Source organism: Bombus affinis, chromosome 12 (assembly GCF_024516045.1).
Source record: "Bombus affinis isolate iyBomAffi1 chromosome 12, iyBomAffi1.2, whole genome shotgun sequence".
NCBI classification, from domain to species: Eukaryota; Metazoa; Arthropoda; class Insecta; order Hymenoptera; family Apidae; genus Bombus; species Bombus affinis.
The window spans coordinates 10021381-10042179 of record NC_066355.1 but is presented as its reverse complement, the minus strand read 5'-3'; the positions used below and the strand labels follow the sequence as shown (position 1 = coordinate 10042179).

The 20799-nt window shown below is 42.0% G+C and overlaps 1 protein-coding gene across 1 annotated transcript; it reads left to right on the top strand.

The window, feature by feature from the left end:
- The first annotated feature begins 31 nt into the window (after positions 1 to 31).
- On the top strand, positions 32 to 20727 carry LOC126922389 (homeobox protein unc-42-like). The gene is made up of 6 exons (XM_050734945.1): positions 32 to 3202; positions 7315 to 7442; positions 8345 to 8452; positions 17774 to 17956; positions 19045 to 19144; positions 20332 to 20727. Exons 1-6 carry the CDS (start codon positions 2983 to 2985, stop codon positions 20436 to 20438), a joined length of 846 nt encoding a protein of 281 aa, XP_050590902.1. The 5' UTR covers positions 32 to 2982; the 3' UTR covers positions 20439 to 20727.
- Positions 20728 to 20799: the final 72 nt, after the last annotated feature.

Here is a 20799-nt window from a genome sequence, read left to right as displayed (position 1 = left end):
GGGGGAGGTGGAGGAGGAAAGAATTAAAAAAGCTATCTGCCACGGGATAATAAAAAGGAAGACGGGTCTGCGAATGCAAAGAAGGAAAAAGGAGGTAGGGTGAAAGAGAGTGGCAAAGGGAGGCTAAGGGTTGGTAAGAGGGTGTGGAGAAAGAGGCAAGAGAAAAAAGGAGAAGCAGAGAAGACGACGAAGTCGAGGAGGAGGCAGAGAACGATGAGAACGATGAGGAGGACTAGGACGAGGACGAGGACGAGGCGGAGAGAGAAACGCGAATGCGAACGCGAACGGTCTACTGGTAGAAAGGGACGTCCCACGCGGACAGGCAGTAGTGGTAACGCACATATTGGCCAGACGTTTGTGTGAGTCGTTGGAAAAGCTAGATGGCGAGGTGGAAAGAAAATCGCTCGCAGGCTATTTTCCGGAGGAATTTTTATTGGTAGATCCGCCATGTTGAGGGTGAAGTAGGGGTAGACGAAGCAGCGGAGAACATGCCAGGATTGGTGGTTGTCCGGGTAACGCATCGTTCGAGCATCCAATAGGGTAAAGCGAGGAGAACCTCGTGCTTTCGTTGCCCGACCGAGCACGGGGGTGAAAGGGAGCGCTGGTTACAGGCAACAACCCCCTACCATGGAAGCAGCCCCTCTAAACGTTCTCTGTCCCCCCGCAGAGTCACCGGGATAACTGCATTTCGTGGACAGAATCCCACAAGAACTCACGGCGAGCGGTCGCCCCTCTAACACGGCCGACTCTCCTATCGTTTCGGCTTTTTCCTCCACGTAACGCGTTACGTACCACGGTACGAAGGAAGGGCGCGAGTCATCCTGGACGCTTCCACCTCGTCCTCGTCCTCGTGCTCGTATCCGTACTCGTTTTCGTCTTCATCTTCGTCCTTACCTTCGTCTTTGCCCGCGTCCACTCTTCGTCCGTATCCTCGCGACGCTCCACGAATCTCGTTCCCCGCGCGGTTTCCATCGGGCGCGCGCCATTTCTCCGCAATTATTTCGATATTTCAATTTTCAAGGGCATACCCTGCTGCCTTCGTGATACTTACCCCTCCCCCTTCTTCTGCCCTCCAATTCTAACCCACCTAATTGCATCGACGAGATAATAAGATTTGAATTTCGAATCGAGGCCACGGTAGCGGTAACGTCCGCTTCTCGTTAAACAGCCGCGCTCTCCTCTCTCTCTCTCTCTTCCTCTCTCTCTCTCTCTCTCTCTCTCTCCTTCGCCTTCTTCCTTCTTCTTCCTCTTCTTTTTCCTAGCTCGACATCCAACATCCACGTGCGTCTCTCGGCCAAACGAAACGTTTCTTTTCTCCTTTCTCCTCGCTTTCTTTCCCTTTTGTCTCTCGTTCGTCGGGTCGACCGCAACGTCGCTGGATTCTCCGAGAACATCGTTGGGATTCAACGCTACGACGCTTCTCCGTGAACATTGGCGCACCCGGACCCAAACTTGGATCAATCGGATCGTCAAAAGCAGCCTACCAGGATTTAAGATCGATAAGAGTACGCTGTCGCTCGCGATCGCGAAAGGACAATATCGCCATCTCTACAGCTATCGCAAGTTACTAACTGGCAGGAAGACTACGGAGGATAGTGATCTTGTATTTGCAAGACCAACGCTCCGACGAATACGTAAATATCAGGATAGAGTTTCAAACGTGAAATTAGTGTACTTCTGGATGATTTCGCAAACCGAGCGAGGATCCCAATTACTCTTACACGCTACAACCTTGGGGATAAAAAACTGTGAAAATCGTTGGGTAAACGATTGCTGGAATTGGAAGGATTCACGATCGAAACGAGATTAGTTTCTGAAAAGTGTCGCCGATATTGTGTTAAAGAAGTGAAACTCTGGAATATGTGTGAACGGAAATAACTGTTTCTAAAATTACCAAAATTACCAAGATTACCAAGTTACCTCTTACGTCCACCAGAGACTACGTGTACTTTAAAGTCATAGAGAACGTACCTCTGAATTCTTGCTCGCAAGTAAACATCGCGATCGTTGCTTCGAGTCACCAACGAGTCGACGCGTTGTCACGTAAATATGTGATTTCGCGAATCGAATCGAACGCTCGAAACGTCATAAACACATGTCAGGAGATGTTTGAAAATTCCCATTCGAACATCGATATACAAAATCGTATCGCTTAAAGACGTAACGACTGACGTCTGAACGAAAGATCGTCCCTAAAAGCAACGACGAACGATCGCTCCGGAAGGGATCGAGCAAAGTCGAAAGGACCGATCTCTCGGCGCGTCCAAGCGAGAAGCTTCGAAGCACGTAATCAACTCGAAAGCTGCAAAGACAAACCTTCCTCGTCGGATGTACTCTCGTCTATATCCAAGAACGTAAAATTTATACGCGGTAGATCTGTCGAGAGAATTTCCTAATTCCCTTAGCGCAGGATTCGTCGCTGCAAAGAATCGAAGAATCTGGTATTCAAAATCATGATCAATCTGCGTTAAGAGACTTAGAAGGCGAGACTCGTACGTCGAAGGAGTCGACGAGTAAGATACGCGCACGACGCGCCTGTTCTAGAACATTTAGATAACAGGATCGACCCTTGGAAGGGATCGAGGAATCGGGAAAATTTAGGATTTCGTGGAAACAGAGAAGAGAAGAGTGCGAAAGATCGGAAAAAATCGATCGTGGTTCCGCCTCTAGAAGGGGAACGACGGAGGATGTCTTGGTAGGTTGTGAAAGAACAACAGGAGCACTTGGTACGAGAGACCTCAACAAGGTCAACCCGGCATCACCCTGGCTAACGACCTGTCCGGAGGTACCGGGGGTCCCGGTGCAGGCGGCGTCGGTTCCGTCGGGGGCACCTCCGTCGGCGGCGGCGGCGGTGGCGGTTCATCGCTCCCGACGACCGCCCTGAGCCTCGATCATCAGCAGTTCAACATCTTCCCTGCGATCTTTAGCAGGCAGTTGAACTTTTCCGCGGCGGCAGCTGCGAACTGCGGTCAAAACAAGCTGATGGACGAACTGAGGCCGAATCTCGGTTTGCTCGGCGTCGGACTCGTCGAGAACGAGAGCTTCCACTTGAATCACAATCAAGAGAAGAGGAAGTGTAGCAGCACGAGCTCGAACGAACAAGATTTCAGCCTTTACGGGGTTCACCAGGGTCTCGAAGCAAGCCCGCCGACACCAGCCGCGACGCCTGGAAGGAGCAGCGTCGGGGCTACTTCTTCCGTTGGTGAGTATCGCTCTGAATTCACTCGTCTTTCCATTCTGTATGTTTCGAGTCGCCCGCTTGTTTCACCATCGACTCGGACGTTTAAGTAAAATATTTGGAGAACGATCTTCCAAGCGATACGCACCGATGCTTAGAAGACGCCACGTATTTGCGCACTTGCTTATGTTAGGAGGTTTAATAAAAATTTCTATGGGAAACGATAGATACATGGATGAATTTTATATGCAACGAGGATAAATGTTTAATCTTCTATAAATAGTTAGCCACTAGTTTCTTACCAATTTATGTATCTTACCAGCATCCATTCGCTGTTACTACAAATCGGCTAAAGTACCCGAATGCTTATATAAACGATAGCGTATACCACGATCTTATTTGGCTTGACGTTATTTTAGAACGATCGCGCGTCGGTCTGTTTCCTCTAATCACGAACGAAAGAGATACAGACGTTGAGGATGATTTGGAGGTAAAAATGGGCAACGTGTCATCTCGATATAGATGAATTTTCCGCTTGTTGAGCCTCGAGTACACACGTACGTCGACGATAAGATCGGTTATAGTGTTGACAATGGGGTGCAGGACTAGACCATATGGTGGTACCTGTTCTATAGGCTATTATTATGTGCTCGTGGGGTTTCAGAGAGCTTAGCACCAAGGGTGTGCTAATGGGGTTCACTCGAATCGTTGGATGTAGACGCGTGTCGAGTCTTGTCATCGAAGCGAAATGCTGAACAGAACTCTGTCTTCCTCCCTCTTGCTATAAATTGACAGTAACTTGTATTTAATGCCAGAATTCAACGCGGTCCAGCTGTTGGCCATCATTAACGAGTTTAACGTTTTTCCATCGCGAAGTAAAAGATTTTGCGACAAACCGGTCGCTTCTAGTTTCGTCTTTACCAGATAGTTGTTTAAAACAAACATGCAACGTGCGTAATTTGCAACTCGATCTCTGTCCGAGGACTCTGAAGATCAAATCAATTAGACTCGAACGACGATTCTGCGGAAAGCCAAAATTTTCGTACTACGAAAATACGACCGATCTACGTATGGAATTCGTTCGTACATCGACACGAGTCATTTTCAATTTTCCGTTTAAATAATTAGTATCGTCGCGCGTTCAAAACGCCGACGCGAATTGAAAATCCCGCCGATGACGCCGTTACGCTTCTCGAATGCCGAAGACATTCTTCCAAATTGGAATTCGCCGGCGAATTATACCGCCAGTTTACGGTAATAAAGTTATGGATGAATCATTGGCAAGACGATGAGTGCGGGAATTCGATAAGGGTAGAGACACTGTATGCGATCGTAAGCGTTGGTGTCGCCCGTCTCTCGTTACAGTGGAACGCAAGAACGTGTTTGCGACTTTATCGCAAACGATAGACGCGTCCAACGAGCCAGATTACCATCTTTCTTGCAAAACTTGAAAAGTTTTTGCCTTTATAACGCTTCACAAGAAACGATGATTTAGAGGATTGCGTAGGCCGATGGTTGTGTGAACTGTGACGGTCTATGACGAAGGTATACAAAAGCTCGTATAACATTACGACTAGCGTTCGAATAAAGCTGGCGGTCGCGTTGAAAAATAACTTGGCATATATACCAAAGTTACAAATAAAGAGAACTTTTCGAGATGCGTTTGTATCGTTGTTACTTGGAAACTGGCATCACATTTTGGACGATGTTGATGTACGTGGAACGTAGAATTCTCTAGCAAACCATGAGAGCGATCGGATGCGCCTGTAAATATTGGAAGGGTGGAAAATATTAAAAATAAGATAGGAGGTTCAACAGGTCGCACGGTAAAATTTTATTACATTTCTGCGGATCTTATTATTCGGTAATGACTTTGACGCGATGGGTCCAATTTAAGTGGAGAACGTCCAGCGTTTTGTTTTTTCCCTTGAAGGTCAGACTTTTCAGGAACGAGATGAAACTGCCGTAGTATTCTAATGCAAATGAAAACTCTGCAACGTTCAGCTAAGCGAAAGAAGGGAGGAAAAAGAAAGATGGAAGAAGAGAAACGGAGAAAGAGAGAGAAACGGGGAGGGAAAAATTAATGTCGTTAACCCTCTGCGTCCTCCGTGGCATTAAAAGTACTCAAGCGATGGTCTTTCGCGCGATTCCCTAGCCCCTTTTAATACGCGAACCCGCGAAATTTCTCTACTACAAACGACGGTTTCCGTTTCTGTTTTCAAAAAAGACGATTTAATATTACTACCTGAACGAACTTACCGAAAGTCAGCTTCTCGTACGGACGATAGAGTTTCTATGCTATTTACTAGACATTTTATACGGCAAACGCATTTAACGCGATCGTTGTATAGGTATCGGAACGTGTTAAAACACATAAATTGTCCCTTTTAGTTGAAACGTCGTAACTAACGTTTTTATCGTTCTTTGAGATAAATTTCGTTGAAATTCGTTTGATATATTTCGTTTCGTCACATTCGTTAATACGTTCGTAAAAATGAAATCAGACAGTCGTAAGTTGTAAAAATTGCGTAGCATCGAGGGACAGAGATTTGTAATTGGAGGAAGAATCGATCGAAAATGTTGCCAGCGACGGGATAGCTTTTCGTGTTAACTGGAATTTGGTGGCAGATGCCGATGGAAGACAGCTGCGAAAGCTGCACGGGTCTGCCTTATTAATAATCCCATAGATCGTGTCATTTGCCAGCTCGTTTACCTTGTTAAAATCGCTGGTAATTATTTCGAATATAGCATTCTGGACGGATAATAGTCGTAGAGCTACCGTAATTACGATGGTTCTTCCTTTTCCAATTATTTTAATCCGCGATAGAGGTAGCCATTTACTTTAGAAAATGGAAAATAAACGAGGGTTTGATTTTCAACAATAAACGAATTCAATTATTTTCTTGGAAGAAAAAGTAAATATAAGAACGTAAATGTAAGGTTTTCAGTCATATTTTTCGCTTTATATTCGAGACGCGACGTGCAAAGAAATTTTGAATAATATCGAGCATGTTTCGTTATTTGTTGTTATTTCAACAACTTCTTTCGACGTATTATACACTTTTTACATTTATGCCGTAACATGTTACATCTCGCACACGCGAGAACCTTAGTATCTTTCCTTAGTCTACCGCTTCTGTCGCACCTGGTCGAAAATTTGTTGCCATGGCTAGCATCGTTAATGTCTATGGTAATATCGGAGCAGACGGAAAATCGACGTAATCGCGACACCTGTTGTTGCCATAAACGAGTCATTGTTACGCGTTGTTCCGTAATCGCCAAAGGTCGTCGTTCCAACTCTCGGCTTTTCTTTCTTCTTACCTCGATCGCCGACCGTTTCTAACTAGTATCATTATACCAGCGTAAAGTTTCGTGAAACGTACGACGATGAAAATCCGTAGCAAGTATTCTTTGTCAATTTACGACAAATAAGCATATGAAATAGGGGCTGCCATCGTGTCAGTGGTTTCGCTAAGAAACAGATCATAACGCGCAGATTTGCCTCGTCTTCTGGCTGAACTTGACCGAGTTTCACTGTTCACCGGGTAACGGGGCAAGGTATGTAAAGTGGACAGCATTCATCCTTGAACATTGAATCAGCATGTAACATGATTAGGTCATTAACGCCCTAACCAAGTTAGCATAGTGCGAGGGACTTCGCTCGCCACCGTTACCCCGACCGTACGTTCGTATGTTCGTTCATAAAGCCGATACCGTGAAACAACCAAGACGAACGCAGACTTCTACATCGAGACTGTAACCTCGTGTCAGTCGTTCTCTCGATTCGTACGCGGTTCCTTAGCCATCGATGGTTGCCGCGTACATTATCCAAAATATTCCGACAGTTTTCTCCTTTTTCACGGGATATAATTTGGCAGAAAGTTACGGATAAAAAGGTTTTATTTCGTTGTCTATCGTCGCAACAGCTACGCAACGAAATATTACGACAGGATAAAGTTGATTTTTACGTGAGCCAAGATGCGATAACGAAATCGATGTTTTTATTAACTGCAACTTATGGGACTATTCTTCCGTTGTTGGAGCGAGTCTTCGTCTTCGAACGGTTCAATTTTCGGAAATGAATTTTGATAGGTCGACTAAATGAAAACTAATTTAATTGATTTTTTCAATTTCAGGCGCGGAAGGAGCTTTTAAAAAGTTAAAACCCGACCCTTGTGCTTCGAGTCCTCACATCGGCCATACACCTACCACCGCCAGTTGTCCAACACCCGCTCGACGACGGCACAGGACCACTTTTACGCAGGTTTGCTCTTAACTTTACATTAACTTGACGTTCACGCGCATAAGAGAAAAACGTATATATTTTCGAAGCTTCCAATCTTTTCTCGCGTGCAAAACTTTCTAATTAATTACCGTTGCTATCGCGCGCATAGGAAGCGCCGTTTTCTCAACTAGATCTTTACCTGTGTGCAGTTTCTTCGAGATATCGATACATTTAATCGAAGTAATTTCCAGTATCATGCCACGTATCTTTTCAATGATCGTTCAGTTGTTTATTCCAAATACCCGAATGGATTAACGCATGATTATTTTAAAATAACATCTAAAATAAAATCGGAAAAATATGTATTTTCAAATAATGTTACATATTTAAAAATTATTTGCTAAAGTCGTTTGAGAAATGATTAATTTTTAAAGCGGCGTTAGTATTTCACGCGGTATTTTACACACAGAAAATCTAATTAATTCGTTTGAAATGAAATAATTTATTTGTCACATTATGGAATAAATTATTCCTTATTTACTACTATGTTTATTTGTTATTTGATTTTGATCGTGATAATAGATTTTGCGGTAACATTAAAATAAATTTGACAAAATTTTAGTTCAGATCCGAGCCAAATCGGATGACACGTAATCATTTCCAAAATATTTTCTCGAAACAATGTCCAAGCCTGATACGATTTTCTACTTAAGGTTTGCCCTAATTGAAAAGAATCGATTCGTTCGTTGCATCGTTTTTCGCGACTGTCTGCACCCATTGTTACGATTCTCGGTAGCTGGATTATTTACGGATAAACTCGTTACACATATTTCGATAACGAAATTTCGATTACCTCGATCCCCGAGATCTTTCGTGTAGCGTTCAAATTTCCTGTCGGTAGTTCAGATCGGCTTCACTACGGCCTTCCAATTGTTTCGCAGGAGCAGCTGGCAGAATTGGAATCGGCATTCGCAAAATCTCATTATCCAGACATATACTGCAGAGAGGAATTGGCGAGGTCCACGAAATTGAACGAGGCTAGAATTCAGGTGAGTATCGTAGCTTTGTAACGAAGAAGAAACAGAAAACGTAAGAAACTACTCGATTCACTTTCTCCCAAGCATTGAATTTTTCGAACGATTGATCTGAAATTAAAGAAAGGTCAGCCTTGTGAAATCGACTGGAATATTTTGTAGCGTTTTTGTAAAAACCAATGGACCATTAGCGTAAAATCATTTTCACCTTTAATTCACACGAACGCCTACAATTGCCATTTCGAGAATTTATTTTACCGATAGAGATTAACAAAAAAAAAAAAAAGAAAAAAGAAAAAATATTGGAAACTCGAAGGTTAATCAAGCGAATTGCATCTTCTGGCGACGCACGTTTCTTTCGAAAATTTGTTCCTCGATAATAAAATTCGACGATGTATCCCACGAAATTTTCTCCCCATTTAGCTTCCGATGGTCTTCAAACAGATTTGACGTGCTGTTTCTCGCGAAACGTTACACATATATTCGTATATATATTTTCTGTGCGTCCATCTTTTTGGCCATGAGTCATGCAATAATCGAATCAAAGACGCATGTAGGGTGGCAAAATGAAATTACGCGCGCAAATGTCGATCCAAGATACCCTCGAGTCTTTCGGGGGGTTGCAGAGTCAATCAGTGGAAACGGAGGCGTTTCGGACAAACTTTCTGATATCCACTGTAAAATAGGGAAATAGCAGACACGGAATTATCGATATCGACGAACGTTGGGTTCGTTGCTTATTCCAGACTAGGGTAAATTTTGTTTGAAACGAAGATGAGAAAAAGACGACTCTAAACGACCAATTTTTCAAGTATTATGATATTTTTATCTTAGAGATAACGCAGAGAAAGCATCTTTATTCAGAATATTAATCGGATAGAGAAAAAGAGGATTAGAGACTGATGCGATGTCAACGAAATTTCAAAATATTTAGCGCATAATACAGTTTCAAATTTATTTTTCTCGAGAGCGAAGCATCGTATGGAAAAATTGTATTCTACATTTTTATCTCCTTTCAAACGTTAGTTGGTTCAAACTCCTCGAAATTAGCCAGATCGAAGTACACTTTGCCAAATCTTCAAAGTCGATTTTTTCGAAAACACAGCCTGGGATGAAAAACTGTTATACCAAATCCTTTTCTTATTTTTTCGTACCCTTTGTTTTAGAATCATCCACTGACAGGTTGTACCGCGATTATTTCCCAGCTCCGCGCTTCTCGTATCGCGATTAACATATCCAAGTATGATCAACGATTTCTTGAAAATATCGAGAAAGTAACGCGGAAAATATGTTTCAGTTTATAGTTGAGTTATTCGGAGCACCGTGCTTTCGCGTGTCACTGTATTTCGTAATGCAGTGGCCGAAATTTCCATAAAGCCACTGATGCTTTTTGGTAAAATTGCATAATTATTTCGTTCTAACGAGCTTCGTAACCATTTTCGGGAAACCAGTAAAGAAACAGGTACATGTACACGGATCGTAGCGATAGAAGTAGCGTTGATTTAAAAAACACGTAGAGATATAATTGAAGAGAAAACAAAAACGCGAGATTTCTATAGTGCCACGCGCTTTTTCGATAAATAAAATAAAAACTGACGATAATTTCTTCGCTGTATCCATATTAATAGTTCGTGCAATTGCCATTTTTTCAAATTACATCAAAAATGCAACTCGGTGTTGACAAAATCAGATTTTGTAACGTTTCTTTACCGATAGACGCCTACGGTTCGTTTACCACCTTTGATAATTCACCGATGCGATTACATCGCCCGCTATTGATGCGATAACTTTTCTCCCAAATATTCGCCGAAGATTTTCTATGGGATTCAAAATCGAGGAACAAGCTGGCCATGTTAAAACCTTGTACAACTTTTTGATTCATCCGCTGTTTCGTGCGAAGCATTGTGCCGGTAAATGAAACTGTTATCTGCGATTCTTTCCGTGAACGATACCGTAAACCACATCTCTCTACATATACGTTCTTTTTTCTAGTTCTATCGAAATGCCATCGTACACGAACTTTTCACTGCAACGAAACGATTATAAGATTTCATCGGAAAAGAAAAAATATATCGACCGTATGGAAATAGTCGACGCATAAAATATCAGCCACCGTACCCTTACGTATCCACGTGAACGTAGTTAATCGCTTTATCAAGGAACGCTAACGATCTACGTTTAATCGACAAGTTGCGAAAGAAGGAAAGGTAAACATTCGATACGAGCGAACGCGTCAGCTGGAAGATGAAACGCGACAGATTCGAGGGTAGTGGTGCGGTTTTTGACAACGTTAAAGAATGGACAGGATGGAGAGGACTCCGGCGACCGTAGCTGGGCAAAGGATTCGCGTTAGCCGGTGCAGAGCCGCCGCTGGCCCCTCCGAATCCTGGAGCGGTACATATTAAAACAGTCGCCAGTGCGTTTCGCTCTTTTGATATATAATGCAGGACGGTGTTGTTTGAGTTAAAAGCCCAGGAACCGCGGTGACTTAACCCTGTTAAACTGCGATGCCAAGTAAAACGCGGTTTGCTTTGCTTTTACTCGTTGGTTATAATCCATGCACAAAGTGTCCACCAGGCAGGAAGTGGCTTCACCAATGCGGCGGAGACTTTCGAACGCGTTCATTTGCCGGCCTCAAATGTAAAAGTATCCAAGCCGGTCTTGAAACGTCGTTTCTAGTCATTAACTTTTGAAACATCGATGCACCGACCGTTTCCGCTAATTTCTCCGTTCGGTGTTTTTTTCAATCGCTCGCAGCTTTTCCCGTTCGCAGCATCCCTTCGCGACGGTTAACGTCGAACAGATCGTAACGGAGATCGTAATAGAGACGACGGATGGAAAAACACGATAAGCAAATTGTCGATGCTTTTCGATTCGACGGATTATTCTCGTTTTTTAACTGCGTTACGCTAAGTGTCATCTTTTTCTTTTTTTCTTTTCTTTTTCGAACATCGAACGGCGTTAAAAATAGAAAATTCAAATCGCGTTCGCGAACGTATGAATTAGTATAAACGTCCACACAGACTACCCGTCGTGCTCTGTACGTTATCGTTTCTATCCGATATTTTCAGCGAAAACGACCGACGAGGTTGCTCCTACATTTAATCCTCTTTTCCGTTTAAACGCGTTACTGCAAATTTATAGATAACATTCGCGATTCATTGATCGTTCCTCCGCGAATATTATACGTAGGTATTTTTAGGAACAGACAGAACACGATAAGCCATTATACGCTATTTCTTTTGGGATTAAGGAAAATAAGAGCATAAAGTTAAATGGTAGAGTTACAACTTTACAGTGGAGTTTCAACTTGGATTAAAAGTTCGCTAATCGAATTTCACAGTCGAATGAAAGTACACGTTACGTTCTGTATGTATATCTAGCGACGAATTTCTCGTCTATAGCGTCTACGATATTTCAAATTGCTGCGAATACCGTTCGAGCGTACATTAGAACCGACTAAACCATCGGTTTCGAAGACTCGGACATGTCTGAAATTACTCGACGTCCTGTGGCTCGATCGAGAAGGAAACGTAGGAAGAATATCTCCAGCCAAACGAATAACAATGAAACAAATAAACGAGTTTCAGGTTGGTCGAATTAATTCGAACGAGCCTTTGTTCTACGCTGTTAAACCATCGAAAAAGGAGAACGTTGCGCGCTTCGTTAAACAATTGGGAAAAGAAGTTGGAAATTATCAGGGAACGCGCGTTTCTATTTCATTGAAATATTCGATGCCACGGAATTCTTTGAAGGCTGCCGTGGTAGCTACGGCATTTTGTATTTTGGAAGATGGCGACACGCGAACAGGGTGCTCTTGGATGAAAGAGAAATAGGTAGGGAACGGCGGTGGCAAAGTTGAGATGAGTTGGGAAGGAAGGGTGGTTGGGTGGCGCTGTACCGGAGGCTGCCATTATATCTGAGCCGCCATTTTAAATTGAATTTTCTCCACCCTAGATAGATCTGAAACGTCTCGGCCTTGCCGAGGTTCTTCCTTCGTTGCGAGACGAGGAGTAAGAAGATGAGGAAAAGTAGAGGGAAACCGTACGAAGGGTACCAAACTCCCTATGGCTCGGCTCCCTATCTTTCTCTTCTCTTCTTTTCTCTTTTCTTCCCTCCTCTTCTCTTCTCTTCTCTTCTCTTCTCTTGTCTTTCCAACCCCTGTTTCGCGATGGATACTCTACGTCTTCGCTATCCTGTCCAAATGCTAACGGTAGAATTTTGTCTAACGAGGAAGGGGGTAAAACACGCGAGAATGTAGAAAGCTGATTGCAATTTAATCGACATTTTCATACCGGCGAAAGAAAATCAGCTGGACCTTTTATACGTGGTATTTACTTTGGACGATGAATTCTTATATTTATGTTTATATAAGTAGACCAGAGATATTTATGGAAATGCGCGTTATCGTGGACATAATTAAAAGAAACTAGAAACTGCGCTGAGATTTCTGTCACGTGTTGTACGTTATAACGAGTACACCTTATTTTAGATACTTTATACACGCGTTACGCGCATTTTACGCACTTTCGCGCGATTGATTCTCTTATTTTCCATAAGAGAGCGATTTTAAGATGCGATACCTGGTCGACCAATCACGCGTTACCAAGAAACTGTCTTTTTATTGATAATGGTAATACGGTATAATGATAACGGTTAAGAAAAAGGATAGCATCGTGGTAAGAGAATAATTCTCGAATCACCGCACAAGAAATCCCATTACCTCGAGGAAAAAGAAAGGTGAATCCGAGACCCAATATTAAGTTAGCTAAGTTTTCATTCGACCTTTTTACTTCGATTCGACTTCCGATCGAAGCCTACCTAGTGGGCGTTTTACGAGAAAATTGACTTCCTATCTGAGAGGAAATAAGAAAAACTGACGAGCGAAATAAAAAATTACCAACGTACATTCCTCGCTTTATCATCGGACGGAATATACTTTTTTAGATCGCTGCACTCCGAATGAAACTCGCGTTTACATTTATTATTTTACGGTTTCTTGTCGAATCTTCCACTGCTCGCGAAATATTCTCCCTTTCTCTCTCCAACAAATGATTTTTACATCTCCCATTTGCGAATTGCGAATCCATCAGTTTTAACATACTTTTATATGTTGCAAGAACACCGCGAATGTTCCGATTAAAAAGAAATCTCAATCTCGACAAGTATACAGAACAAGGTAAACTTCTCCTTTTAATATTTAACGAACAAGACGAATCTCTACGTTATATCGGCACTTTTTAAATCCAGAAGCGCCCAGAAAAATATATCGCGAAGAGCCGCGATCTAGTTATCGAGACGCGCTGTAGTTTCTGCATGATCCAACGAAGAGATATAAAATTCGAAAGATAGAAGACACGCAGCCTACGATCCACGAACGTTCGTTCGACAAAGTGTACGTGTACGCGTGTTCTGGTAGGAGGGAAGAAAAGTAGGCGACGAGGCAAAAAGAAAGTAGTAGTAGGTATATTTTCTTGCAGAAAGTAATCCATTATCTCGGGATCCATTTTCTGTCTCTATACGTGGGTTAGCTATCAGAGTACGGAGTGTATTCTCTTAGGTATACAGAGGGATAGTTTTCTTGGTCGTGGTTCTCAAAGTAGCAGACATTTTGAGCTGTTCTCTACCCTTGAGGGAGAGAGAACTGCACTTTCGCTATCCCATCTTCTGGCGCTATCTTTCTCTACGGCAGAACATAGCTGGGCGGAGAAAGGGAGGATTGGAGAGCACGGTTATTGAATTACCAACTCTTAGCTTTCCAGTTCTTGTAGGGTGCGCGCCTTAAGGGACGCGCGCAAGTATGTTCGCAAAAAGCTCTTTCAGAGGAGTTGTAAATAAAAGGAGCGATCCGCGTTTACGAGACCTAGTCGCTTAAACGCATCCGTATATTTATTTACGGATAAACATACACGAATTACCTTTCTTTCGACCGATTTGTTCGATGCCTTTCACGGATCAGCTTTCAGCGACGAGTCGAATGGTTTTCAGGCAGACACAATCCGGCGTAATTAGATTTTTCGTAGATGCTTACGTACAGATTATACAAAGTTCTCGATACGTTTGTTCAAATCGTACAATTCATACATCGTATAATTTTCAACGCATCGATCGATGCAATTTCTTGTTTCTTGTATAAACGTATCGGGCTATTCGCGTTGGAAAACGATCGATTTAGTAGATATTTTGATCGTGATACAATTTATCACGTAAGAGACTCGATTAAAAGATACCTGCGAACGTATTAAAGAAGCAGCAGCAAGATAATCCAGTTTCGCGCTTTTAGCATTTCGAATTACATCTTCTTCTCGATTAAGCCAATATTTTTACAAATATGACGCGAAAAATAACAATGGGAACGATAGACCGGGTTTCATTATCGATCGTTTTCATTTTTTTTTTTTTTTTTTTTTTTTTATTCAAGATATTCTCAAACGCTTTTCGGCGATACGTTTGATAAATACATCCTGCAGTATTAATAACGTTTAGAGCCACCATTTTTATGGATTCGAAGCCTGTTCTATTCGCAAGCACGTATTAACGTGCGTGTGTGTGTGTGTGTGTGTGCAAAGTGAAATGTCGTTATATTTGCTGGGTAATATAATTTGCAGCGATGCATACTCGAATACTTTGAACTTTGACTTTTAGATCGGAGCTCTATCATAGAGTAGTACATCGCCATAATCAAAAATAAAGGCCTTAAAAAGGAATAAACGAATCGCAGTACTTTTTGACGCGCGGTGTTCTCGAACAGAATGCTTCGAAAATCTACGTTTCGATAGAATATTTCGATAGAAGGTATCGTATCGGTAACGTATACAGTACGAATAAAACTCTCGGCACGGATTCTGTAAAATTCTGCATTTTCCAAAAAAAAAAAAAAAATACTATTCTTTGTTTCATCTTCTCGTGAGATATATAACATTTGTGGCTTGGAGATATACGTATGCGTATCGTCTACGTATGTGTAAACGTACATCGCGCAAAGTCTTATTAAAAATTGATGGAATACGAAACCGATAGAAGACTCGCAGTAACGAGAAAGTCAAATTTGTTGCTCTGGAAATTCATATATATTTCGTGTATAAATATATTACTGGAAACAAGATATTTATAAACCAACTCTTAAATCGACAGAGTCACAGATCGATCGGCAGACTATTATTTTAATAGTACACGATCGTAGTTGGTTAAAATCGTGTACATTACTATAGATGGGACGTAAAGTAAAATTATTCTTTGTTACGGCATTATTATTTTTGACGAAAGTTTCTCTTCCTTCCCTCGACGACTACGACAACTTCGATGCGAAACTAATGACTCAGGGTGACACGTAAATTCAAATTATTTGGGATGCAAGTATCTTTTGTGCAAGTGCAAATCGGCTCATGTGCCATGAATTCAAATGCGGGTCGCAATTGGTTATGCGTGGTGCTTCGCTTGTTCCGTGATTTCCGTATGTGCAGTTTAAAATGATGTAGGTATAGCCAGATATACGCGTACGTATACACGCGCGTCCCTTTTTGAAATTATCGATACAATCTCTTTGCCTAACAGCCGATACATTGTGTTCCAGATTTAATTCACAAAAGAATTTATATCAATCCAATACACGATGGTAATGACATTTTACGAATAGTTCGTCGACTGTCTTTTTAATAATAGAAAGAGAAAGAAAAGGATGTCGATACTGGCGCAGCGACGGTCCCTCGCTTTCATTTTTCCATCGCTACGACTGACGCCTCATTTCGAACAGTCGTGTTTTATTTCTTATTTTGTACGCGTAAAAATGCAATCAATGCAGTGTGGAAAAATATACAAAAATATATAAGGCTTGTGTTTCAGCGTAATTTTTGTACTACGATGCTTAAATACGTTTCGTTTAACGATTGCTGAAATACTTCGAGTCAAAATTCGACTCCGTAAACTCGCACAGCTAAATGACCATCTGTATTTGACTTCTTTCGTTCAGCTCTCATTCGTCGTCAATTCCCTCGTTCTGACAACTATAATTTTCCTTCTTCTTTATCTCTACCGACAGTACTCTCAATTTACAGCCACAACGGTACAAAATCCACGGTATTCAAATTGCCCAACAATTTTTCATCGGGCAATTCTTTCCCTTCCATTCTATCGTCGTACGTTCTCCTTTGACCCACCTCTTACGGACACCGGAACATCATCGGCGCGGATGTTTTGCGAGCTACGCTTCGAAAACTACGTATCGTACTTCCATCGAGAGACAGAGAGAGAGAGAGAGAGAGAGAGACAAGAAATACGCGAAGATAGAAACGGACTAAAAAGAGACGCGATACGGGGAACGGCAAATCAGAAGGAAATAGAGAAAAATAACGGAAGAAAAAAGATACGGAACAAGTAGAGAAAACCAGGCTTGATCGAGCCACCCTCGTGTGTCACTCGTTTCGCCATGCGATAGCGTGCAAGAACGAGAGAGAAACCGAGAATGAGAGACTATGCCTATGTGTGTGCGTGCGTGTGTATGTACGTGTGTGTGTGTCTAGGTGCGTGTATACGAGTGTACGAGGGAGACAGTGAGAAGAGGAGGAGAGACGGTGCACAGTAGAAATGTCGATAAAACATGTTGGCCAATGAGGAAGCTTGGAGTGACGTCACAGTCGTGGCATTGGCCAATCAGGAGGCACTGGTAACATCACCACGAGGGTGGAAACAAGTCAACCCCAACCAGGGGAGAGGCTTTTCTCTTTCTGGGGGTTGCTTGGAAAAGGGTCGGTTGGCAGGGAATCGCGAGAACCCGGAAGAAGAGAAGAGAGGGGAAACGAAGAAGGAGACCATAGGGTGGATGGGGGAGGGGGTGGTAGGGGGTTGTAGGCGTGATGGAGGGTTGAGAGGGCGATAGAGGGTTCGAGGGTGGCGGTTGGAGGTTCGGGGATTCGGTGTGCATGCCGGGGAGTCGCTGGTGGCGGTTCAGGCAACCCCCAATATGGGTTTACTAATCCCGCGAAACAATGGAAATTGCCCGATGCAAAATGGCGATAGATAAACTACTCTACCTCGGGGAGAGTCCGAGAAAAGCGGGAATAGCTCAGCGACCGACGATGGAGAAGAGAAATGCCCCCCCGTCCCCGCCACCCCCTCGTTTACAGTCTGATTAACGCGTTCTCATAGATTCGATTCGAGAACACGAGTTCGAACGTACATATTTTCGAAACTTCGAGTCGACTCGTCTAACGAGCTCGTTCGCCTCTCGCTGTTGCACCTTTCGCGAACATTAGGAAAACGTTATTACGATACTTTACGTTTTACTTGGCTTTCCGATGAATTTTCCTAAATTCTATCGCACTTTCTTCGCACCGGTAGGTCTGGTTTCAAAATAGAAGAGCGAAGTATCGGAAGCAAGAGAAGCAACTTCAGAAGGCCCTGACTCCGATTCCTGCTTGCCAAGGTGCCATGATGAGGAATATTTATCCAGGTGCCAGCAGAGGTTATCAACCGTATCCTCATCCTCACAATAGCATAAATGGAATAAACCGCTACCCTCAGGCAAGTCATTCGTCTCTAAAATATTCATCCGTAATTTCTTTTCAGATCTCTTGCAACGATCGATGGTTTCATCTTCTTACAAGTTGTACGAGGTGTTGCAGGCCTTTTTCCGCAAAACAGTGCTATAAAATATGCTACGACTAAAAATAAGAAATCACGAAGATCGACAGCACAGATGCTCTGTTAAAAGATTAGAACAAAATTATTATGCTGACATTGCTTTGCGAAAAGAAACCTGAAACACCCTTCGTATAGATCATCCATCGAAATTCTTCGTTACCGTTGAAGATTTTCTCAAAATAGTCGTACGTAGTTTCACGTACGCTGAAAACCGAGATATTAGGTATCGATACGTACGTGATAAAATATGAGTGACGTTTCAAGGTGTGTAAATCTATCGTCACGTTTCAGTCGCGATATGTTTCATTATATTTTTATCGTATTTACATATATCAAAAAAAAAAAAAGGAAAAAAACGAAAATCGTTAACGCTGACAATGAATGCGTCACGCCTACCAAGCAACGTATCGTATCCCTACGAATGAATTCGATGCGTTTCTCGTTAATGATTTTAACCGAGGTATTAAATTGAAGTGCACCTGAGCGTGCGTCCGGCGCATCGCTATCGGTCGATGTAGCTAAATTGCATTTCGACTGATTAGTTGGGTCGGACGGATTACCGAATGCCTACCGGTTTAATTAAGCCAATAATTCGTCGAGCGTATCGGTTTGCCGATAAAAAAGCTTCGAGATCCTCTTAATCGATCTTTGAAGTCATGTTTGACGTACCACGATAAAATTTACCGATACTTGCTCTGATCTTTTTTCATCCGTTACCATTACTAGCTGTAATTCCTCTTCTCTATATTAATCCAAACTACCATTCCACGATAACAAGTTTCCACTATTTCTTGTCCTGTATGTCGATTTAAACTTTTGATCGATCTCTCGAACGACAAAGTTTGATTTTATTTATTTCGAGGAAGAACCAATAAATCCCCTCTAAACGATACGACGAAATTATACTATCGTATTTTTCCTTGCGTAACGAGTAGTTAATTTATATATGAATTTATGTTTACATGTAGATGAGTACGACGTCCTATCCAAGTATGACACAACCATTTTCTATGTCACATTCAGCGTCGAATATGTCTGCAGTTACTGGTATGAGACAAGATGCGATGGGTGAGTGATCTCTAACTATGCGCTATTCGAATAATAGCCTGTTAATCGATTTACGATTTCATTAACTTGCGAGTTAATTTATAATTAGAAATATTTTATTTCGTAGCTTAAGCGAACCAACGTTATATCCGAACGTTGCACGTTCTATCCAAATACGAACAATAATCGTTGTAGAATTAATTGGTATAATCGGAAAATGTATTTGTCGGCATTTGGTTAATTCGAAATTTGATTTGCTGTCGTAACATTACCATCGATGCTATAGATTTATCGTTGTTACGTGTCCAATTACAAAGTGTAGAATTCGCAGAAATATAAAAGAGGCAAAGGCTGAAACATATTAGAATCGATCGAATCCTATAGAAATGAAAACATCCGCTTGTTTTTCTTTTTTCTTTTCGTAATTATCATAGGCGTTGGTCTAAAGTTATTAAATGACTTGGTAAAACGTTGGACCGGAAATGACAGGAATCGGACATCCGTACAAACGTTCGTTCGTTCGTTCAGTCCAAGACGTTCTCTCTATTTCCGCTCGAATGCCGTCTTACATCATTTCCGGCGCAAGATGGAATATCGCTTTAAAATCGAATCAAGACTATTCGCGAATTGGCTGTCTATGCCGGTGTTCGTGTTCGAGTTTTCGCTCGGTATAGAGCGTAGGTCTTCGGCGAATATCTCTGGCTCTTATAACGATTTAACGTCTTAATGCGATAACAAATCGGCCGATTAACGATTACGACGAACCTCCTGGAAAAGTCATTAAATCGATTCACCGGATTGCTTTCTTAAGAGAAAAGAAATTTACTTTCGTTCGTCGAGCTGTTTCCGATGGGAAAGGGTGGATGGATATCTCATTGTCAGTCTTCCTTTTTCGCGTTAAATCGAATGGCTATTTAACTTATTATAACTGATCGATAAATTCTCCGTATTAAAAAGATAATATTCCGCGTATATCGTTATCTTACGTTCGCGACAATTATTATCGCAATAATTATTGCCATTGGCGACGTATAAAGACTATGGAAAGGAAAAGAAGGAGATTTCCTATTTTTTTATAAGCAAACGATTTTAACGTTCGATCTCGTTAATCGATCAACGAAAATTACCTTTTTGTTTTGATTTCGGAGCTAAGGATAAGAGTCTACGGGATCGATCGATTTATCTACTAATTTATTACTTCATTTCAGGCATGTCAGCCGAGGACGAGTGGTACAACAAGAGTATTTCCGCTCTAAGAATGAATACGGCTCATCATCCCAACCTCGCTGCGCCAATGTTGCAATATCAAACATAATTGTAAACATTATATGAGTGGATCAGACGAAATCGTTACGATATATATATATTTGACTGCATATCTTCATTCAGGCAACTTAGCACCGCTAAAACGTGTTGTCAAGAGGAGACGAGATTACTTCTAGATGCTATGAAGTACGTTTAAGAGAACAGTGAAACGAAATCGAATTAACGCGAATCTCGTGACATTTTGCACAAAAAGAGACGAAAAGTCGAATTTACGATAGACACGAAACAATATCGTGTTAAACGGTTTAAACGTCTTACCATGATTATTCGTTCATTAACGTTATGATAGAAAAATCAGCTCTGACTATTGCGTTTCAGTTAACGAGATACGATCTCTAACATTTCGTCGT

What these genes read in the sequence shown, in the direction of transcription:
- LOC126922389 (XM_050734945.1), top strand. Translation starts at nt 2,983, where the DNA reads ATGGACGAACTGAGGCCGAATCTCGGTTTGCTCGGCGTCGGACTCGTC. An exon ending in CGGGGCTACTTCTTCCGTTG is followed by an intron (nt 3,203 to 7,314) that starts GTGAGTATCGCT and finishes TTTCAATTTCAG; the next exon opens with GCGCGGAAGGAGCTTTTAAA. An exon ending in TATGAGACAAGATGCGATGG is followed by an intron (nt 19,145 to 20,331) that starts GTGAGTGATCTC and finishes ACTTCATTTCAG; the next exon opens with GCATGTCAGCCGAGGACGAG.